Source organism: Bubalus bubalis, chromosome 2 (assembly GCF_019923935.1).
Source record: "Bubalus bubalis isolate 160015118507 breed Murrah chromosome 2, NDDB_SH_1, whole genome shotgun sequence".
NCBI classification, from domain to species: Eukaryota; Metazoa; Chordata; class Mammalia; order Artiodactyla; family Bovidae; genus Bubalus; species Bubalus bubalis.
In genome coordinates this window covers 176,834,834-176,851,717 of record NC_059158.1, presented here as the reverse complement: position 1 = coordinate 176,851,717, position 16,884 = coordinate 176,834,834, and the positions used below count along the sequence as shown (strand labels likewise).

Below are 16,884 nucleotides of genomic sequence, written 5' to 3'. Positions count from 1 at the left end.
AGAAATGTTTAGTACGTTGCCTAAGACCAATCACACAACTGGTGTCAGAGCTGAATTCAGCTGTTTCGCTCTGGAGTCCATCTTCTTATGCTGCCACACTGATTCCACCTTTGGCACATTCGTTAGATAAACCAAACTGCAAGATTTTAGAAGAAAAAATTAGCAAGCAGGTGGTGTAGATGATGATTAATGGTGATTCACTTAAAGGGGACAGGAGAAGCTTTATATCGTCTTTCATTAATTCATTTAACAAATGTTTATCGCTGCCTGTTTTTAGCTGGCACTGTTGCTTGATCTAGATAGAAAGATGAAAAGACATAGCCTCTGCCCTCAGGGAGCTTATACCCCCGCCTATTCAACTATTTCATTTTGGTGTTTTTAAGTATAGGATTAGAGGGAGTATGTCTTTAATTTATTTATTATTTAACTTTTGAAATATTATATATTGAAAGTGAAAAGTGAAAGTGTTAGTCACTCAGTTGCATCTGACTCTCTGCAACCTCATGGACTGTAGCCCGCCAGGCTCCTCTTTCATAGAATTCTCCAGGCAAGAATACTGGAGTGGGTTGCCGTTTCCTACTCCAGGGGATCTTCCCAACCCAGGAGATGGGAATGGCTACCCACTCCAGTATTATTATCTTTAAATTATTTAAATAAATGTTTTAGTATTTAATATTTAATTTAATACTTTTATTGAAGGAAGATACCCATTCCCTGTAGCCAGAGGTATGACCCAGTGAGGTAATTATCACAGTTACCTGCAGTCCAGATATTTATGGACCAACTCAAGGAGGCAGCTGGTGTTCCAAAAGCTTCTTTTCTTCTTCCAAAAATGCCTGAATAAGAAATCATTGGAATTCTCTGGTGGCTTAGTGGTTAGTATTCTGGGCTTTCACTGCTAGGGCCTGGGTTCAATTCCTGGTCAGGGAACTGATCCCATGAAGCCACACAGCATGGAAAAAAAATTTTTTTTGAACTTAACATTGTAGAGCTATACCTAAGCATATGTAGCATCCCTTATTTGTGTGCTCAGTTGTATCCAACTCTTTGTGACCCCATGATCTATAACCCACAAGACTCCTCTGTCCATGGAGTTTTCCAGGCAAGAATACTGGAGTGGGTTGGGACTTCCTCCTCCAGGGGATCTTCCAGACCCAGGGAATCTTCCAGACCCAGGGATCAAACCCATGTCTCCTGTATTAATAAGGCAGATTCTTTACCACTGAGCCACCTGGGAAGCCTAAGTATATGTAGCATCCCTTATTTGCCTTCTGTCTTATCCTTTTTTGCCAGAGGACACTTTGATGTTCTGGAAAGGAATAGCTGATGTTGGACTGATGGAAGAGGTTGTCTGCAATATACAGAAGGAAATAGAGGAGCTACTTAGGGGAGTTCAGCAGCGGCTCATCCAGGCTCCCTTCCAGGTCACAGGTAAACATACTAATCCTAACGATAGTGGCCTTTATTAAACAGTAACAATTGTAGGCAGACCTTATTAGCCTCATGAAACACTGAGGTACGGGTATTATTATCCTCATTTTACAGATTAGGAAATTAAGGATCATAAAACAGTAAGTTACTATACAAAGTTCATAACTGTAAATTTTAACTGTAAAGAATTGTTTTTTTAATTGAGGTGTAGTTGATTTATAATATTGTGTTAGTTTTAGGTGTACAGCAAAATGATTCCGTTTTGTGTGTGTGTATATATTTATATATATTTAGATTATTTTCCATTATAAGTTATTAGAAGATACTGAATATAGTTCCCTGTGCTATACAGTAGATCATTGTTGCTTATGTATTTTATATGTAGTAGTGTGTATCTGTTAATCCCATAGTCCTTCTTTATCCCTCCCCCACTTCCCATGGGGGAAATGGTAACCATAAACATGTTTTCTATGTCTGTGAGTTTGTTTCTATTTTGTAAATAAATTCATTTGTATTATTTTGTTAGGTTCCACGTATAAATAATATTATATAAGATTTGTCTTTGGCTTCACTTAGTATGATATTCTCTAGGTCCATCCGTGTTCCTGCAGATGGCAATATTTTCTTTTGTTATGACTAAGTTATATTTCATTGAATATATATACCACATCTTCTCTATCCATTCACCTGCCAACGGACACTTAGGTTGCTTCCATGTCTTGATTGCTGCAAATTGTAAATTGCTACTGTAAACATTGGAGTCCATATATCTTTTCAAACTGGAATTTTCATCATTTCCGAATATATGCCCAGGAGTGGGATTGCTGGATCATATGTGGTAGCTCTGTTTTTAGCATACCTTGGTTTTAAACTCAGGTTTGGCATTGCTTTTTCCACAGGTAATTTTTGCCTTTGTAAATGGTGCCAGAAAGCAGTCTCTCTGTCTCTCTCTCAATATAGATATAAATAGATATATAGAGTTTGAAAATTGAAGAAATCCACATGTCTTAGACAATTCTCGTATTCTGTTAGTTTAAGGCTCCCAGAACTATTGTGTGCATTTATAAGTGTTTCTGCATACTTACAGGGTACTTGCTGTCATGCACAATGTAAAATGTTTTAATCATCTGATACAAAAGGGCTCATTATGAGGTCTCATAAGCTTGTATGTTTAGTTAAGTCCATCCTTAGATTTGTTAGATGTGTATTGTTACCTCTTTATGACTCATACACTATGTGTAAGGAAGTCAGGAAGTGTTAGTTGCTCAGTTGTGTCCAACTCTTTATGACCCGATGGACTGTAGCCCTCCAGGCTCCTCTATCCATGGAATTCTCCAGGCAAGAATACTGGAATGGGTTGCCATTTCCTTCTCCAGGGGAATCTTCCTGACCCAGGGATCAAACTGGGGTTTCCTGCATTGCAGTTAGATTCTTTACCATTTAAGCTGCCAGGGAAGCCCCTGGTATTTACATTATGTAAATACGCTTAAACTTTACAGCAGAATCTTTTTTTTATGATTGGAGGTTGTTTTTTTTTAAGGCAACTAATATAAAAAACAGGGGTGATTCTTTTAGACAGGGTGGTCAAAGAAGCCCCCTCTAAGCAGGCAGCATTTGAGTAGAAATCTGAATTGAAGGAGATAGCCATGTGACAGACTGGGAGAAGGAACACTCCAGGCAGAGGGGACAAAGATCTTGACATGACAATAAACTGAGTGGGTTCAAAGAATTAGAGGAGTGCTGACATATGGCTCCAGTGGACTGTTAATGGAAACAGTGATAGGTGATGAAGTTGGACAGAAGCAGGGGGGACATTTTGGATAAGCTTTGGTAAATAAAACCCAAAGATAAAACTTGGGGTTTTATTTTAAAATGACATTAAGCCATCATAGTGATTTTGAGCAGAAGAGTAAAATGATAAGGTTATTTTTATTTTTAAAAGATCACTGTGGTTGCTGTGGGAGAATAGATGATATGGGGCAAGAATAGAAACAAGAAGACCACTTGGAGGACTTCCCTGGTGGTCCAGTGACTAAGACTGTGATCTCCTAATGCAGGGGGCCCAGGTTCGATCCTTGGTCAGGAAACTAGATCCCATATGCTGCAACTAAGAGTTCGAATGCTGCAACTAAAGATCCTGCATACTGCAACTAAGACCCAGCACAGCCAAATAAATAAATAGTTCAAAAAAGAAGACCAGTTGGAAGACTCTTGAAGGAGTTAGTTGAGGCAAGAGATGGTGGTAGTGTGAATTAAGTGGGTAGTGGTAGACCTGGGAAGAAATGATCATACTGGGGATATGTTTTGAATGTGGAACTGACAGGTCTTGCTGATGGATTAGATGTCAGGTAAAAAAGAAAGAAATCCAGGATAACTAATGTATTTTTTGTCTGAACTGTGAGTGGTGGCAAAATTTCTTGAGATGAAGACTGCTGGGGTAGGAAATCAAAATTGACTTTTGACTTTTAAATTGAGATGCTTATGAGGACTTCAGATAGAGATGTCACTTGACTAAACAGAAGTATGAATATGTAATGTAGGAAAGAGATCTGGGCTGGATAGCTACATGTGGAAGTTCTTAGCATGTCTATGATACTTGAAACTATGAAACAGGACTCAATATGCCAGCAAATTTGAAAAACTCAGCAGTGGCCGCAGGACTCCAAAAGGTCAGTTTTCATTCCAATCCCAAGGAAAGGCAATGCCAAAGAATGTTCAAACTACCGCACAATTGCACTCATCTCACACGCTAGCAAAGTAATGCTCATAATTCCCCAAGCTGGACTTCAACAGTATGTGAACCGAGAACTTCCAGATATTCAAGCTGGATTTAGAAAAGGCAGAGGAACCAGAGATCAAACTGCCAACATCCGTTGGATCATTGAAAAAGCAAGAGAATTCCAGAAAAACATCTACTTCTGATTCATTGATTATCCTAAAGCCTTTGACTGCGTGGATCACAACAAACTGGAAAATTCTTCAAGAGATGGGAATACCAAACCACCTTACCTGCCTCCTGAGAACCTGTATGCAGGTGAAAAAACAACAGTTAGACTTGGACATGGAACAACAGACAGGTTCCAAATCGGGAAAGGAGTACATCAAGGCTGTATATTGTCACCCTGCTTATTTAACTTATGTATGTGCAGAGCACATCATGCAAAATGCCGGCCTGATGAAGCATAAGCTGTAATCAAGATTGCTGGGAGAAATATCAACAACCACAGATATGCAGATGACACCACCCTTATGGCAGAAAGTGAGGAGGAACTAAAGAGCCTCTTAATGAAAATGAAATAGGTGAGTGAAAAAGCTGGCTTAAAACTCAGTATTCAAAATTCTAAGATCATGGCATCCCTTTCCATCACATCATGGCAAATAGATGGGGAAATAATGGAAGCAATGACAGACTTTCTTTTCTTGAGCTCCAAAATCACTGCAGATGGTGACTGCAGGCATGTAATTAAAAGACACTTGCTCCTTGGAAGAAAAGCTATGACCAACCTAAACAGCATATTAAAAAGCAGAGACATTACTTTGCCAACAGAGGTCTATCTAGTCAAAGCTATGGTTTTTCCAGTGGTCATGTATGGACATAAGAGTTGGACCATAAAGAAAGCTGAGTGCCAAAAAATTGATGCTTTTGCTCTGTGATGTTGGAGAAGACTCTTAAGAGTCCCTTGGACTGCAAAGAGATCAAACCAGTCCATCCTAAAGGAAGTCAGTCCTGAGTATTCATTGGAAGGACTGATGCTGAACCTCCAATACTTTGGCCACCTGATGTGAAGAACTGACTCACTGGAAAAGACCCTGATGTTGGAAAAGATTGAAGGCAGGAGAAGGGGATGACAGAGGATGAGATGGTTGGATGGCATCACCGACTCAATGGACATGAGTCTGAGCAAGCTCCAGGAGTTGGTGAAGGACAGGGAAGCCTGGTATGCTACAGTCCGTGGGGTTGCAAAGAGTCAAACATGACTGAGCAACTGAATTGAACTAAACTGATGAAACTGGATGAGATGACTGTGGAAGAGAGCTAGCTATAGGTAGAGAAGTGGTCTGAGTTAATAACAGCTCAGTTAGTAACAGCTCTTTCAAGAAGCTTTGTTTAAAGGGGCATAAGGATAATACTATTAATAATAATAAATGCCCATGTTTGGCAATTAACATATGATATTTCAAATCTTCATATCTATTTTGCAGAGTAAGTATTATTAGTCACATTTGTTTCAAATGAAAAAACTGAGGAGTGAAATGACTTACCCAAGGTCACACAGACAGGAAACATCAAAACCAAGATTCAGACTTAGCTCTGCTTAGTAGATGACCATGTTTTCTTTTTCTTTCTTTTTTGTGCCATACCACACAGCATGTGGGATCTTAGTTCCCCGGCCAGGGATCAAACCTGTGCCTTCTGCATTGGAAGGCAGAGTCTTAACCACTGGACTGCCAGGAGAGTCCAGAATGACCATGTTTTTCTAAACCAAGTCAGAACCTATAACCAGATGCAAGATTTTTTTCCTTATTTTTGTATTCATTTATATGGAGAGATGTATAAAGATATAACAATTAAATAAAAATTAGTTACACATGTGATAAATCTTTTTTACTTAATATTTATTTCTTTGTATTCATTCTTTGGTTGCACCAGGTCTTAGTTGAGGCATGTGGGGCAGGGATCAAACCCAGGCCCCCCTGCAATGGGAGCGCAGAGTCCCAGCCACAGGACCACCAGGGATGCCCTGTGATAAATCTTTGTTTTTTTGAAAATGCAATTAGCATTCTAATTTCTGAATTGTTTTATATTTATAAGTAGCATAGTAGGGAGTTTGTGGAGCATTTCTGTTTTAACTGGACAGACCTATTTTGTTTTAAATAGATGCTGCTGTTCTTAACAATGTAGCACATACATTTGGCCTAATGGACACAGTCAAGAAGGTTTTGGACAACAGGAAGAACCAAGTAGAACAGGGAGAAGAGCAGTTTCTCTATACTCTCACAGGTATGTATAGCTTCTCTCTTTTCTTTGGTGATATACTAACATCATTGAGTCTTGGCATTTCTTTGTTGTCTTCTGTTGGGACTGGACTGGCTTCTTCCTTCCTTCCTTCCTTCTTTTCCTCCCTCTCTCCCTCGCTTCTGCCTTTTCTGTTTTCTTCCTTCTCTGTCTTTCTTTCTTTCAAATCACATAGTATTAGATTTGGCTTTTTCTTTGTACATAGTCCTGGGTGAGGTGGAATCAGGTCAAGCAGAGGAAGCACAAAAGGAAAGAAAAGAAAACTAGCAATATGATCCTCCTTTTATATCTTTGAAGGATTAAGATGTTTGCTAGATTGCTCCATTAGCCCAGTAATATAAGTGGCAGAAGAATAAAGCTGACCCTTGTCTTTTTTACATTATTAATACTGAGTTGGTTGATAGATACACATTTTGCACTTCCCTTATTTCTGGTAATCAGAATTTATGAGAATATGTATAATTTAACCCTTTTAAATAAGTACTGGGACACGTGTACCCCAATGTTCATCGCAGCACTGTTTATAATAGCCAGGACATGGAAGCAACCTAGATGTCCATCAGCAGATGAATGGATAAGAAAGCTATGGTACATATACACAATGGAGTATTACTCAGCCATTAAAAAGAATACATTTGAATCAGTTCTAATGAGGTGGATGAAACTGGAACCTATTATACAGAGTGAAGTAAGCCAGAAAGAAAAACACCAATACAGTATACTAACGCATATATATGGAATTTAGAAAGATGGTAACAATAACCCTGTGTACGAGACAGCAAAAGAGACACTGATGTATAGAACAGTCTTATGGACTCTGTGGGAGAGGGAGAGGGTGGGAAGATTTGGGAGAATGGCATTGAAACGTGTAAAATATCATGTATGAAACGAGTTGCCAGTCCAGGTTCGATGCACGATACTGGATGCTTGGGGCTGGTGCACTGGGACGACCCAGAGGGATGGTATGGGGAGGGAGGAGGGAGGAGGGTTCAGGATGGGGAACACATGTATAACTGTGGCGGATTCATTTTGATATTTGGCAAAACTAATACAATTATGTAAAGTTTAAAAATAAAATAAAATTAAAAAAAATAATAATAAATATTGGGTTGGCCGAAAAGTTCATTTGGGTTTTTCTGCATGATCTTATGGAAAAACCTGAACAAATTTTTTGGCCAACCCAATGCTTTGTGCTGGTCTCCAAGCTAGATTTTAGAAATATAATGTTGAGTAAGGTAATCTCAGTCTCTTGAGGGCTTTCAGGAACTCAAGGGAAAGCAGACTTAGAAATATGTGCAAAAAGTAGTTCTGTAACAAAGGCATATAGAAGGTATGGTGGTAGAACAAAGGGAATTATCACTTATTGTCAGGGAATATTTAACAGGAGGATTCCTACATGGTGTTTCTTGGTTTCTTCTCTAATTACAGTACAGGAAATAGCAGTTTCTAATCTAGCTAAAAAATTAGTATAACTTTCATTAGGTTCCAACAAAGGAGAGACTTTTGGAGTTGCACCTGTTGGCAGGGGAGGAGCATTTGGAGCAGCCAGGGCAGGGCTAGTAAGAAAATTTTGAAATATTTTATGTTGTTCTAATTGGGCCTTTTGTAAAGTTTTATCATCTAATTCATATTCATGCAATAAATGTTCTGTCTGTTGTTGAATATTAGGAGGGTTAGAGTTTACCTTGAAATGGCCAGAAATCAATTGGAATATTTTTTCCTTGCTTGGTGGCTCGTCTAACATTTTCTTTGATCTGGTGCCAAATTTCTAAATCAAAACTGCCTTTATCAGGGAATCAAGGATTACATTTAACCAGTGTTTGAAAGTAAGCCTCTATTCATTGGCCCAAAACCAAAAGTCCCTGAGCTTTAAACAAATGGTGAAGTAAAGTAGAGAAATGATGGGGCTTTCCAGCCGTATAACCCGTGTTTTAGTACTTATTGACCTCAATAGGTCCCAACCTCAATAGGTCCTGAGTCCCTCAGCCATTGACCCATGTCTTAATACTTAGCGACCTCAATAGGTCCTGAGTCCCTCAGCCATTTGACCCATGTCTTAATACTTACTGGCCTCAATAGGTCCTGAGTCCCTCAGCCGTTTGACCTGCATCTTAATACTTACCGACCTCAATAGGTCCTGAGTCCCTCCGACCAAAATGCCACATACACCAGTGTCCCTGTTCGGGCGCCACTTGTTGGGGTCCTTTAATGCACCGGGACCTGGTGGTCTGGAGGCAACAATAAGAAAGTGAAAGAGAGAAAGAGGCTAATACTCCCTGGTTTACGCAGAAAACCAATAAAGTCCTTGACACAGGACTTGGTTTCTCATGAAGGCACCAGGCACCCTCTCAAGGGGGGGTGAAGGCACAGGGCACCTTCTCTAGCAAGTCTTAGAAGCCTGGGCAGGAGAGTGAGCAAGATGGGTCTCTGTGCTCCGAGGAATCAGCTGAAGAGAGAGAGAGAAAGAAAGAAAGACACGGGGACCCAAGCTCTGATGGAGCAAAGGTGCTATAATGATTTTTCTGTGAGTATATATAGGCCGTAGTACAAGAAGTTTCTTTCGTCAATGATGAAGATCAGAAAACCAAATGTACAGTAACCATTACCAAGGGAACAAGGGATGATGATGGTCACAAGGTCAGGAGACAATCCATATCTCAAGAAAGGGAATCGAGACTAAGCAGTTTTGTTGTAAAGAGAATGTTTACTAAAGGAGATTCAAGCCTGTCTCACACAATGACCTCAGTTCCTGGGAGCAGCGTGCTGTTCCGCTTAAAAAGAAACAAAGGACTTGTGAGAAACAGCACATAGGAATTCTCCTGTTAAACATTCCCTGACAATTTATATCCAGAGAAAAGTCATGAAAAGCTTTCAGAGGAAATAAGGTACAAAGCAAGTTAGAGGTATAGATTATCAATCTTATATGATGTAGAATATAGTCAGTTGGGAAGACAAAAGGCAAGAAAGATCATTTGGTAAGAGAAGAACAATTTAGGTTGTTTTAAACTTATTTTTATGTCCAGTTTATATTTTAAATTCAGTTTACCAAGTATTCTCAGAGATCCCCCTTTTCATTTCATCTTCCTAGGGATATTATAGGCTATTATCCTGATTTTACAGATAACCCAGTAAAGGCAGAGAGAGAGTAAATGATTTGCTGGGATCACATCACTCCTTGACAGTGAAGCCCAGGGTAGCACTGTCTTCTTTCAGACTGGTAGAACAGTCTGAAAAATGGTTTTCGTTAGAAATGTAGGCTTCTGGTTCCTTGTCCATATATTTTAGTTATAACCACAATATACATAAAGTTGTGTTTTCTGCTTTTTTCTCTATGATATACTAATATTTTTTCAAGTTCCTACACAGTATTTTACCTCGACATTTTTCTAGGGATGAATTTAAATTTTCAAAATTTTCTTCAAAGGTTTATTTATTGTAGTGAACTTATATGAATATAACATTTCTTCTTATGTCCTTTTAAACTACTTCATGGAAGTTCCCTGGTGGTCTAGTGGTTAGGATTCTAGGCTTTCAATGCCGTGACACAGGTTCAATCCCTGGTTGGGGAACTGAGATCCTGTAAGCTGTGAGGCCCCCCAAAAATAAAGAAATAAGCTACTTCACAGGACTAAGCTTGAGGCTAAATGGTATTGATATTTGTTTATGGAGTTTTGTGACCTATTATCAAATTTCCGAGTAGATTATACCAATTTAGTTCACAAGTTTGAGCTCCCAACATTGGGTGTTGTTTTTTATAATACACTCTGATTTAACTTTTTTTAAAACTATACATTTAATTGATATCTTGTTTAGGTTCACGTTTCTTTGATTACCACCAAAGATGGGGAAAAAATGTAGTATCTTATAACCTTTAAAAGGCAGCGTTGTAAAATTTTTGACTATGTTCTTTATCCCTACGACTTAGCGGCTTAGTATACATGCATGCACATACACACTCTTTTATTCCAAACAGGGAATTGACTTGCTCTTGGTGTTGCACAGGAAGAATAGTGCTCTTCGGGTGTAACTGGTTATTTATTGGATGTATATCAGGTGCTAAGCAGCAGAGAAGTTCTGCTGTAGAACCAGACTCACCAGTAGTCATCAAGGTTGGATTAGACCCTTGGGAGAGGGATAGTGATAGGTGTATTGGGGTGGGAAGGCCACCAAATTGACTATCAGAAGACTTTTGTTTTGGCCCAAGCTCTGTGACCTTAAATAAATAGCTTTACTTCTCTGGATCTCTGTCAAAATGAATGTGTTAGAACTCTAAGACCTCCTTCAGTTTTGTAATTCTTAGGGACTTCCTTTGTAACTTTGTGTAGACATCTCTGGGGCTGATGGTAGATTAAAGCCATCTGGGTCACCAGCAAGTGATCCTGTCTTGAAGGACAGTTTGGAAATCACTGTTTTTCAGAGTGCCATTGTAGCTCCTTTGTAGGTCCATGGCAACTGCAAAGGGATTGTACAGATATTATTTTCATCTGTAGGCAGGGCATATATAAACTACTAGACCAAATGGAGACTTCTTTGGTTTGCATTTTGGTGACAGGTGGCAAAATGCCACAGGAGCTTCTAGAGTTGAGCTGTAGTAGGATCACAGGATGGCAAGATTCTGAATTATCACCTTGCCTGTAATCACACAATGAAATATAATAACTGGTGGAGTTGTAAAGATCCAGTCTGGTTCCTTCTTGAAAATGATAACATGACTTGCCTAAGGCTGCTGCTGCTGCTAAGTCGCTTCAGTCGTGTCCGACTCTGTGTGACCCCATAGACGGCAGCCCACCAGGCTCCCCCGTCCCTGGGATTCTCCAGGCAAGAACACTGGAGTGGGTTGCCATTTCCTTCTCCAATGCATGAAAGTGAAAAGTGAAAGTGAAGTCGCTAAATAATAGCAAAACCAGGACAAGACCCCAGGTCTCCTCACTCCTAGTTTACTGTTCCCAAGATTACGCTTCTCTCTACACAAAGTCTGTCTTTTTTCCATAGACTTGGAACGCCAGTTGGAAGAACAGAAGAAGCAAGCCCAGGATCACAGGCTGAAATCCCAGACAGTTCAAAATGTGGTACTGATGCCTGTGAGCACTCCTAAGCCTCCCAAAAGGCCCCGGCTCCAGCGGCCAGCCTCCACCACCGTCCTGAGCCCTTCTCCTCCTGTCCACCAGCCTCAGTTCACAGTCATCTCACCCATCACCATCACGCCAGTGGGTCAGTCATTTTCCATGGGCAATATTCCAGTGGCCACCCTCAGCCAGGGCTCCAGTCCTGTGACTGTCCACACACTGCCTTCTGGCCCTCAGCTCTTCCGTTATGCCACAGTGGTCTCCTCAGCCAAGAGCAGCTCACCAGACACAGTGACCATCCACCCTTCGTCTAGCTTGGCCCTGCTAAGCTCCACCGCCATGCAGGATGGGAGTACCCTGGGCAACATGACCACCATGGTGAGCCCTGTGGAGCTGGTGGCCATGGAGTCTGGCCTAACCTCGGCCATCCAGGCAGTTGAAAGCACCTCAGAGGATGGGCAGACCATCATTGAGATTGACCCAGCCCCAGACCCAGAGGCTGAGGATACTGAGGGCAAAGCAGTCATTTTGGAGACCGAACTGAGGACTGAGGAGAAAGTCGTGGCTGAGATGGAAGAACACCAGCATCAAGTCCACAATGTGGAGATTGTGGTCTTAGAAGATTAACTGGGGGTCTCGGGGCCAGGAGATATGTTTTGGTTTGGAATTTTAATTATTTGTTTATTTTTATCATTGTCCCACTCATTTCCACATAGGATCCTTTTTTTTAAAAAAAACAAGATCTCATTGTTGTAACTGAACATGTCGGGTCCCTTCCAGCCCCTCTCTGAAAGATGGACAAAACAAGCTGCCCTTCTGGAAGTTGAGAGTAGGTCATTCAATGTCCTAACCATCTTACATCAAGAGAGTTACTTCTTTGAGGGGAGGCATCAAGATAACCTGAAACCCTCTCCAGAAGTCACTTTCCAGGCTAGTCTCTCTGTGTATACACGTGGTTTTAGTCTCATAAAGGTGCATTGACCAAACCAGGGAACACAGATCTGACCCTGAAGGCAACCCACTCACACATGGATGCAAAAATATACTTGTTGTTGTATCCTGGAACAAGCCCTCAGAGGCCAGTGCAAAACCCCCAAAAGTGAGTTGACTCTGCTTAGAGGGGAAGATAACAAACTAGCAGAAGCTTAAAAAGGGAAGTGCTTTGGCCAGGATGGGGCAAGGAAATTATCTTACTTCCAGAAGTGCTACTGATGCCTCTTGCTGTCTCTGAGGGTTACCACCATGGGTGCCGTTTTGAGGCAAGGCCAGTGTTAAGCGGAAGGGTACATTTTCACCAAGCAGGTGGCGTCAGGGACCTGCAGCTTGGCAGAGATAAGAATCCAGAGATGTCACAGCTGTGCTTTGGGGCTAAGGCTTACCTTGCAGCCGCTCTGTCAAAGCACTTACCCTCCTAGTCCATTCATTTGCAAACTGTGTTGTGGTGTAAAATCGCTCTGGTCCTTAGACTGTGGCTGTTCTGGGCGGGTGGGGCTCCAAGGCCATCATTTTTATTGCATGACTCCAGGAGCAGGAGAGTTCCTCTTCCAGACCAACTGCCCTTTTTTGCGGGGCCCTTTCTTGACTTTGGAACCAAAAGCAGCCACTCCTTTGGTGCTTCCTCTTGTTTTCCCCTGTATCCCTGAATGGTTAATGGCATCTGTCTCCTGGATCCCACGCTCTTCAGCTTTTTGGCTGATTCAGAGAACAGTGACAGGTGGCTGCCTGCCTTCATCCCCTTTTAGATTCATTTCTACCATTTATACCACAGATGTTTCTGTGAGATATTGAGCTCATAAAGGACCCTTAGGTTTGGCAGGGAGGACTCAACACCCCAGCCTATCAAGTAGATGTCTCCTGAGCAAGCTGGACTTCCTGGGAAAGAAGCATTGTCTGCAGCATTATATTATAGGAAATGTACCAGGAATGTAACCATAATGTCTTTGGGTGGGGAGGGGTATTTTGTTTTGTTCTTTTTTTAATGTTTTTGTATATTTGGAGCTGGGCCCATTTTCTGTGCTGTGATTCTCTTTGACCATCTTCAGTGTTTGGGGAAAGAGTGGACCCTGGTTTTTATTTCTAAAGAATGCATTGTTTACTGCACTAAGAAAAATGTAGGGAAACTGCAGACCATTTAAAGGAAAAGTAGGTCAAAAAAGAAAGCACACATCTTAGGAGTGGGAGATCTTTTTTTTTTTTTTTTTAATTAAAAACAAAACTTTGACCTGTAGTTTCCTTCTTTTTTTTTGAAGGCACCCACCTAAAGCTATGTTTCTTCCAATGGATGTTGGAAACCCTGTTGTTAAGCAAGTGAAAACTGCGTTCTGCCGTCCCTCCGATAGCTGTGTATAGCTAGAGAAGCCCTCTGATTTGGAAGGGTCAATCTTAAAAGGCTTAAGGGTGAAATTTCTGAATCCCATGCAGTTGTGGTTTTCAGCTTTAAGATTGGGGTTTTGTTTTTCTTTTCAGAATAGTCAATAGACAAAGCAATCAATTTAGAACAAAGCTTTGGCCCTTAATATATCTTTAGTGAGGAAAATGACTTTTATTTCTTGCTTCTTTAGATTTTCTTTTGGTACATAAACAAAAACAAAATTTCTGCCTAAGTCTAAAACTACTACTTGAACCTAGAAAGGCACATGTCATCCCTCTTGTGGTTTTTAAGGACACTTTTCTCTTTCCCAGAGACAACAGGCTTAACTCTGGACAGAGGAGGAGCCCTAGAGAACACCTACACACTAGCTCAGGTTCCTTTCTTATTTCAGAGTTGTTGGTACTGTTTTAAAGTAGTGTGAGCATCATGCTTCCTAAGTCAAGAGATCGCCTCCTAAAGACAGAGCCTGTTTCTTTTCACTCTGAATATTCCACCTGGTGGAAATACATGAGCTTTGTTGTTTTCCTGGTCTTCCAATAGCCTGTCGTTATTGCTCAATGCTATGTACCCGTTGTTGAGTGTGGGTTTCCTCATAGCCCTGGTCTAAATGAGCTCAGATGGGGTGAGACACACGCAAGGCACTGCTGTGTGCACAGGCAGTTGCAGTGAATCATTCCTCAGGCTGAGCTTTCAGTAGCCATCGATCTTTCTGTTCCCTCACTAAGTGAATGTTTGTAAGTGTCACCTATGTGCCAGGCTTTGTGCTCGGCACTCCCAGTACAGAGATGAAGGCTCGCTCAGTCCATGCACTCAAGGGACTCATTCTCCAGAGACTGTCTGGAGTTAAGAACTGTATTTCAATACAATTGGTTTCCTTTGTAACCTTATGTATTTTATTTCATGTATTGATAAATATTGTTCTGAGAGCTGGTCCATGGATTTCAGAAGGCTACCAAAGGTACAAAATGGTTAAGCCTTTCTCTAGGGAGATACTGAAACTAATCATCCAATGGGATAAGTGCAGTGGCAGAGCTATTGGCTGGGAGAAGAGAGAACAAAGGGTCAAGCATCTAACCCAGCTTGGAGGCAGAGATTAGTAAATAATGGGAGTACTTCCTGGGGAAGATGTATACCTAATCTGATTTAGGACAGACCATTTTTGGCTACTTTTTTGGATTCCATTTTCAAGTTGTTGGACTTAGATATACAAGAAGGGGGAAAAAATCCACTGTCTTGTTGCTTCTGCCTCCAGAGCTAGGCAGTCAGCAGCTCAGATAGGCTCTCCTGAGACCACTCCACTGGAGAAAGCCCAGTCATTCATCAGCTTCTCAGAGTTTCCAGCAGATGAATCCAGTACAGGACTGGACTTTAGCTGGTAGAAGGTAAATGCCCCAAACGTTCCTGCCGTGTGGTTTTCACAAAGGGCTCAGAAGCAACTGTTCAGCTGTCTTTCCTTGGACATGCCCCTGTCTGGTGCGTGCCTGTTCTCTTCCCCTTTTCAATTTCCAGGCTCCATCCCTGTCCCCTCAATTAAACAATTAAAACTCCCTGCCATTCCGAAGTTAAAAAAAGAAACAATAGACTTGAATATTTAGGATTTCAAGCTGTTTCATGTGACGTTTCTTTTATGCTTCTGTCCATATTTGGGGAAGAAGACCAGAATTAATCCAGATACCCTCAAATTTAACATTCAACTCAGGTGGATCGACTGTTTAGTGGTGGCATTTTAACCCATTTCATGAAAAGCATTAAAGGTAAGTCTGCATGGTGGGAAGTACTGGTAACATTTGATGATAAAGATAGTGAAATCAAGCACGAAATATGGAACTCCTAGTTCATTGAGTTTGGAGAATGGCACCCCACTCCAGTACTCTTGCTTGGAAAATCCCATGGATAGAGGAGCCTGGTAGGCTGCAGTCCATGGGGTCGCAAAGAGTCAGACACGACTGAGCGACTTCACTTTTGCTTTTCACTTTCATGCATTGGAGAAGGAAATGGCAACCCACTCCAGTGTTCTTACCTGGAGAATCCCAGGGATGGGAGCCTGGTGGGATGCTGTCTGTGGGGTCGCACAGAGTCGGACACGACTGAAGCGACTTAGCAGCAGCAGTTCATTGAGTTATAACTGGCCCACAACTCTCAAGGAGGCAGAAAGGACAAAGAAAAGGTTGAATTCTCAAAATAGGCATGAGTTGTGATTCACTTGGGTAATGCTCCTGAGGAAATCGTCCTTTCTGAGACAAATCAGATTCTAGGTTAGCTAGCCCCTGCCTTTTCAGTCAACAACCTAGTACAATTGATCACAGACCCCTCACACCTTGGATACCTCCTCCCTGGGAAATTATTGTGTAGTCTGTAACATACTACAATAATAAGCAAGGCTGATGCGCTAAACAAAGAATCATTTCTGCTAGACTAGCACTCTCTGCCCCTGGTATTCTCTTCTTAGATAGCCTTAGTTGAGTCATTTCTAGGTTTCCTTGCCAACCTGGAACACCTTTCTTAGTCCCAAGCTAGGCAATCTTGCGCCCTCTAGAAGGTTCTACTTTCCTTGAACATCCTCACCATGCTCCACCATCCTCCTTGCTTTGGAGAAACTAGTGTGACTTAGTTCCCAAATCCTGCCATGTAGTAACTCTGCCTTTCTTAGCAATAACTTTCTTATCAACAACTCAAGACAATCATTTCCTTCCAAGGAGACCCCAAGACCCAAACCTCACCGTACATCCAGAGATTTCAGTCTTCACTCTAGAACAGCCTTCTTAACTCTAGTCATCACCTGAATTGAGGCATCTTTGGGATATGCTTGTGCTCGAAGTTCCTCAGAACACAGATTCTAAAATCTATCTTTCACACCTTATCGATTCTCTACCTATGGTCCATAGCCCAGGCTAAGACATGCCTGTTTGCTGGATAAATTATTGCAGCCCAGTATGATTCTTAACTACATCTTCATAACTACCTGAAGTTTCTGTTGTGTCTATGAGCCTCCCAACCTG

The 16,884-nt window shown here is 41.3% G+C and overlaps 1 protein-coding gene across 3 annotated transcripts in view; it reads left to right on the top strand.

Annotated features, from left to right (window-relative positions):
* Positions 1 to 13,741, top strand: part of GMEB1 (glucocorticoid modulatory element binding protein 1) — a 34,950-nt gene extending 21,209 nt beyond the window's left edge. For all 3 annotated transcript variants that reach the window (XM_025278600.3, XM_025278601.3, XM_025278599.3), the window contains exons 8-10: positions 1,294 to 1,431; positions 6,311 to 6,433; positions 11,441 to 13,741. In XM_025278600.3, the coding sequence (XP_025134385.1) occupies positions 1,294 to 1,431; positions 6,311 to 6,433; positions 11,441 to 12,141 (962 nt within the window). In that variant the 3' untranslated portion in view covers positions 12,142 to 13,741. The remainder of the gene's footprint in view (positions 1 to 1,293; positions 1,432 to 6,310; positions 6,434 to 11,440) is intronic.
* The last annotated feature ends 3,143 nt before the right edge of the window (positions 13,742 to 16,884 follow it).